At 39.5% G+C, this 6326-nt stretch overlaps 1 protein-coding gene across 1 annotated transcript in view; it reads right to left on the reverse strand.

Moving 5' to 3' along the window:
- Positions 1-238: 238 nt before the first annotated feature.
- Positions 239-6326, reverse strand: part of zswim6 (zinc finger, SWIM-type containing 6) — a 56185-nt gene continuing 50097 nt past the window's right edge. Inside the window, exon 14 of the mRNA XM_063478027.1 lies at positions 239-4285. Within this exon, the coding sequence (XP_063334097.1) occupies positions 3420-4285 (866 nt within the window). The 3' untranslated portion in view covers positions 239-3419. The remainder of the gene's footprint in view (positions 4286-6326) is intronic.

Genomic DNA, 6326 nt, shown 5'->3' on the forward strand with positions numbered 1-6326 from the left:
CACCAAAGTACAGCCCAGCTCAACTTAAGTTGGTATCTCTTTAACACAATACATAGATCTTTTGGAAATAAACAGGAGTGTTTCTTTACATTCTGAAGATAGCAATAGTGGCTGATTATAAGCCATTTTAAAAAAAATCAAAAATATTTTTTAAATACATTTAAAAAAAAATTACAATATGTACCTTAAAAGCAATAATAAACACAAAGACATTTTCCTCTCAAAAATCTAATTTAATTAAAGCAAAGTGTTGATTCATTAACAACTTTATAAAACAGTGATTTAGTTACATAAATAAATCGATCAGTGTATCAAATCTTAGTTTTAACTTCATGAGCATGTTGACATGGTTGTACAATCATTTACCTAATATAATAAATAAAAGGGCACATCATTCATTTCTAAACAAAAGAGCTACTAGTAGACCTCTAAGAGACGACACTGAAGAAGATGAGATGAGCTTTTCAAGCACAGAACACAGAGCCAGTTCAGCTACAAATCAAAGACACTAAAAGGCCATCATCATGGTCAGTTTGCGTATGAAAAGAGTTTGGTAGTTAGAACTCCCATTTGGTTATTTTAAAGCATTAAGACAAGGCAAGAAAGAAGGCTGTTCTTGTGTGAGGAATTCTAGAGACATGAAGTTGAAGAGGAAGAGACAATAACATTACAATTAAATAAATTTTTAAAAATGAAGTGGAACAGTCAAGACCTGTTGTACAGAGCAACTCTCTGTCCTGCACGAAGTCAAGAAGTAAGAAAAGGCATGGACTTAAAAAAAAAAAAAAAAAAAGCTTCATTTTGTGAGCGAATCACTGCAGAAGGTGGAATGAGGCAGACTTGACCACGATGAGAGAACAGCAGCAGTTGGCAGCTGTATGTTGCTGCTGCTCTGCCTCCTTCAATGACTTGTAAAACCCCTCAGTACACTTCTGTGCTCTGGATAATACCCACTCTGCACGTCCACTTCCTGCCGGCCACTTTCTGCAGTTCATTTCATGTCTGCAGAGCCCAAACAGGGCCCGTAATGCAATGCCAGGCCAACATTTAGAAGTCCTTCTGATATGTTTTGTTTTTCGCTTGTTTCCAAAATTACTGCAGCTTCAAGTATTGTGTCTTACATAGAATATTCTGTCATAAATTAGTTAACATATACATTTTTTCAATATTCAGACATATACTTTCATATATACACAGGACAATAAAATGCTTTTGTTCTTTTTTCTGCCTTTTTTGTTTGTTTGTTTGTTTCGTGTTTTTTTGTTTTTGTTTTGTTTTTTTGAGAAATCCCTGAGAATATACAGTTTCCACGAGGACAAGAACTGCGATGGTTTGTCGTCGTGCTATCGTGGCAAATGTGTCCGTCAAATAAGCATACTGAACGTTTGCGACAACACTGCAAAGCCAAAACAACCAGCCTGGAAATGGCAGCGAAATGAATTTTGACGGTGGATTTAGAGCCTTTCTTGAGCAGATGGGTGAGGAGGCCTGGGGGGAAGAGTAAAGCTGGATCCTTTAAAAGAGGTACTCGTCACTTCAAATGGTCCATTTGGTTTAAAGCCATTTGTCTTCTTTTTGAGGCTGTGAGCATTAGCCGAGGAAAGCAGGAGCAGTGCAAGGCAGACATTTTGCCACTGGACAATACAGCATAAAACCCTCTCACGTTTGTATGTAATGGAAAACAAAATCTTCAAACAAAGTGACAATTTTGCAAACTAAATACATAGTTTTTGGGGTTTTTTTTTTTTGACACATCAATACCAGGGGCCAGATGTATAAACAGTGTGTACAACACTCCCACAGATAAAGTGATGTTTAAAAAGTCTGGTCTATTAAAGGTACCCTGTGGAGTTTTCTTAGAAATGAAGGCAAGTGTTTCTTCCCCCATACAAGATCGCAAAATCATTACACTTTATACATTTACGCTTGTTAGTAAGCAGTCTTATTATTTGCTGCCTTTGAAAGATAACTGCCAAGTTTGTTGTTGTGTTGACACAAAACATTCTGTGAGTTACATTTAAAAACAAAAAAAAATCTGCTGCATAATGCTAACAGTGGTCAGCGGGGTACCTTCTAAACACCAGAAAGTAGCAAAAAATAAATAAATAAAAATGTTTGGTATTGGTGAACAGTCCAAGATTTTCAGTGTCTATACTGTTAAGACGCCTAAAAGCAACGGATTTACATTTCATTTGAGCTGCATACTTGGTTTTTTATGCCATCATAAACCAGAATCATTTGAAAGTGCTTTAAGGAAAAGACCATACAACGTTAGAGAAACAACTCTACCATTATCATACACTTGTTGTCAGTGGAAAGGAAGAACTCCCAGGAATTACTCTAAAATGTAATTCCTGCTTATCTTTTAAACATTTAATAAGAATTATGGTTCACCGCTACAATATCACGAATTGGTGGAGCGGTACCTATAATTTTGTGATTATATTGCAGTTCAAAGTAATACATTTAATTAGAGATCCAATTACTTAATCTATCCGTGGATCAACAGAAAATAATAGTTGGCAACTATTTAAATAATTAAAAACATTTTCAAAAGAATACTGTCAAATAAGAAAAATTGCTACTTTTCTGTGTTTCTAATATGATGATGCCACACTGACTCCAGGATGTGGTGATGAGTGGCCATTAAAGGTAAATTCCTTCCTCTGGTTCTCGAAGGCTAAATATAATCACTAGCAGATAAAGCTTTTGGGCATTGCTCTTGCTGCAGTTATGACTATGGTTGTAGCTACTGCTACTGGGGTGAAGATGATTTACAAGTTACATAATGTCTGATTAAAGCCCCGATGGGAACGTCTGTATTTACAGTACTGTCTTGGCCGACATCACAATTGTATGTGTTATAGGAGCAACTATCTTGGAACGAACATAGTCACAGTATAGCCATTAGCTGTCCACCAGTAGCAACTAAGTCTACATTCAGAATTATTTATGTGACAAAAGACTCGGTGCATTTGTATATCTATTTATGGCGAAATAAGCTGGATAACGACAGAACCGGTATGAAAAGTCTCAAATCTCCCAAACAAAAAAGTGTGTACACTCTGTTTTAGTCTTGGCCCCTGGGTGTTGCGCATATGGTTTACAGTCTTTTTTTCCCCTCCAAATTTTAAACTTTACTCTAAAACCTTTTGGGCCAGATTCTAGTGTTGGCTACCCAACACTAGAATCTGTGTGTGATCATGCTTGGTAACGTTTTAACGTCACAGTCTTAAATATTTGCCTTGAGGAAATCGTGTTTGTTATCCATCAGACCCAGCAGTCCTAAAGCACAGAAATAAGATTCACATGTAAGTTGTTTTAGGTGGATTTTCACTTCAAGTTAGAAAGGATTTAAAAAAGGAGACAACAAACAAAACAACAACAACAAAAATACAATTTGGTCATATGATCGTCTTTTAACCAAATCTCTCTCGAACAAGCATCATGAGCTTCTTCTTGCCCTTGTATATCTGTTTTAGGTTGTCTATGAACTGTGTGAACTGGATGTGTCCGTCGTGTGCCATGAGAAATGTTTCTCTGGCTTTGCTGAGGAACTCGATGAACTCGCTGTAGTGGCGTGGGCTGATGTGCGTCAGCCGAGAGTGCGTTGTGTTGATGTAGGCCCCGATTGTGGCGTCCAGTAGCTGCCTGAGTGGAGTTTTGTCCAGAGACATCAACTTTCCAGAGTTTCTGCGACTGTGTAGTGCCACCATACCACCTGGTGTTGTTAGAGTGCACCGGCGTAAAATGTCCGACAAGACAGTGGCACACTTCACACTCTTCACCACTAGAGGGATGACGGCTGCCAGTTCGTTTTTACCCAGGGAGTGGCTGAGAGCACATGCCCAGAGCACATCATTAATGGCCGGGTGTGTGTCTTGGTTGTAGCTTAGGTTCAGGTGAGTCATGGCTAACGTTGCTAGTTTGTATGCCCTTGCTGGATAACCACGGTGCTCCATGTAGCGTGCTATTGTAAACAGCTGTGTGTAGTTCATTCCAGTGGCAGCTGCATCCAGTACAATCTTATAGGCTGTTTCAAAGGCATTGTGGTCCTTTTCACAGAGTGTCAAAGCTGAGAGGGCACAGTTTTGGGGGTCCTTCATGGCACACTGCAGGGCTAAGGTGCGGGCAGAGTTGGCCAGGTTCTCCTGCTGATGGCAGTCCAGATGCAGGCGGACAATAGTGCTGTTGGACATGACAGTGCTAGCCACAACGCTGGTTGCTTCAGTGGGGGTAAAGAGGGTGAACCAGTTCTGCATGATGCTGTCCAGAGCAAACACGCCTAGAAAGACAGAAAAAGAAATCTTAGCTTGACAGTTAAGAGGTTTTTAAAGTGAAGCTTTCAATTGCAAATGTCACTAAGTATGCTCTACATTTACCACATTTCCCGATGAAAGTCTAGTACTGAAAGCGTGTACATGTGTAAATCATAAGACAGGAGATCTAGTGATGCTGAAAACTGAAACATCATTATCCTTCCATGCAAAAACCTTGAACGAATCCAAGCAGAAATAAAAAGGCAATCTAAAATGACTACTACAGGGTTCCTCTAATGTGATCAGTGTTTGGAGCTGTTATATTTTGAACCTTTCAAAACCACCGTAAATATTTTATTTAACAAAACATGCAATACAGTTCTGATCTGGCCTTGTAAATGAAAATCATTAATTAAAACGGCTTTTTACATTGTAATTGGACAGTTTGTTGCTAATTCCTCTGACATTATATGATTTGGCCCCCACTCCACACCAGGCTGGCATTTTCTCAATGAATCCATTCAAAGTCCGCTCACAGCAACAGGGTCCCCTTGTCACTCCCCTGCATTCACAAGAGATCATCTGGAAGGAGGGTTTTCCTCTGTAGAGCTCCCTCCCTCTGGACTTAGCTTCCTGTCCACTTCAGGGAAATCAGCCACTGGGTTTCAGTATTCAAGGCCAAACATAAGGCCCACTTAATCAGCCAACAGCCCACAATCTCCCATAATTACTGACCTTCCAGTCATTCCATCTCCCTTGCAGAGAGCTTTCCAAAACCCACTTATGAAGTCTGACCTGCTGTTTCGCAAAAGTCCCTAAATCTCTAAGCATTCACAGGCACAAACATCTTTACAATCTATTTGTAGCTAACTGTTTGCTATTCCCTTCCCACAACAGGGCACAGCAGGCCTGTCGAGCTTTTTCTACACATGTATGAGTAGACTCTGTGGTGCAATAGAAAGACAAACTGAACTGCATTGTACTTTATACAAAATTTAACCACAAGCACAGCAGCAGTGTAAGAACTGAAATAAACAGTGTGCTTAAAAAAAGCAGTCCATTTATTGCTGGTTACTCCTGATAACAGCATAACATAAATGATACTCTTCTCCAACTTCATGTCTTGGACTCCTGTTTTAAGTCCACGCTTTAAGGCCAATCCTCCCTGAAGCCAGCTCTCTTCTAATTGGCTGTTCCTTCCAAACATAATTTTAGTTTAATTATTAGACAGTGTTGACTGTGTTATTGTATGTTAAAGTATTCAGATACAACCTAACCTGTTACTTTTTAAGTTGCATAACCGATTGAATGTTATTGCATGACCAAGATTTGCGCTGATTCTGTCTCATAGATGGCAGGGGAACAATCAACATGGCCTTTACACTGTGCTTTTCGCATTTTTGGGGCTCAACTGACACGTTTTTGTCAGCAGCTAAAGGCCATAATTTAAATAGCACCACAACTGCTCCAAAGCAGTTTAGGCAAAGAATGATGCCCATGTTACAACTCTAAACAACCAGCTTTCACAACCCCATTTCCTCTGACGGTATGGGGGTCAGAGGAAATGAGTGGAATTGGCATGTTGCATATATGGAAAAGCACCATCAATGCTGAAAGGTGTATACAGGTTTCAGAGCAACATGTACTCCCATCCAGATGACATCTTTTTCAGGAAAAGCCATGCATCTTTCAGCAACACCATGTTAAACTGCATGGGGCATCTGTTCCAACTGCATGGCTTTGTAGTAGAAGACTCCAGGTGCAGAACTGGCATGTCTGCAGTTCAGACTTTTCACCAACTGAAAACATTTGGCCCATCATGAAACAAAAAACGAGACAAAAAATAAAGAAAGAAATAAAAACCAGACTGTTGAGAACCTACAATCTAATATCAGACAAGGAAAGGACAAGATTCCTCTCCTGGAAGTCCAGCAAAAGGGCTCCTCAGTTCCCAGATGTTCACGAACTGTTGTATTGTTAAAAGATAAAGGGGTAAACATGAACCTACACTAATGTTTTTTGAGACATGCTGCCTCTGCCAAATTGAAAAATGAACCAATATTTTTC

The sequence above is a fragment of the Pelmatolapia mariae genome, linkage group LG7 (assembly GCF_036321145.2).
Source record: "Pelmatolapia mariae isolate MD_Pm_ZW linkage group LG7, Pm_UMD_F_2, whole genome shotgun sequence".
NCBI lineage: Eukaryota > Metazoa > Chordata > Actinopteri > Cichliformes > Cichlidae > Pelmatolapia > Pelmatolapia mariae.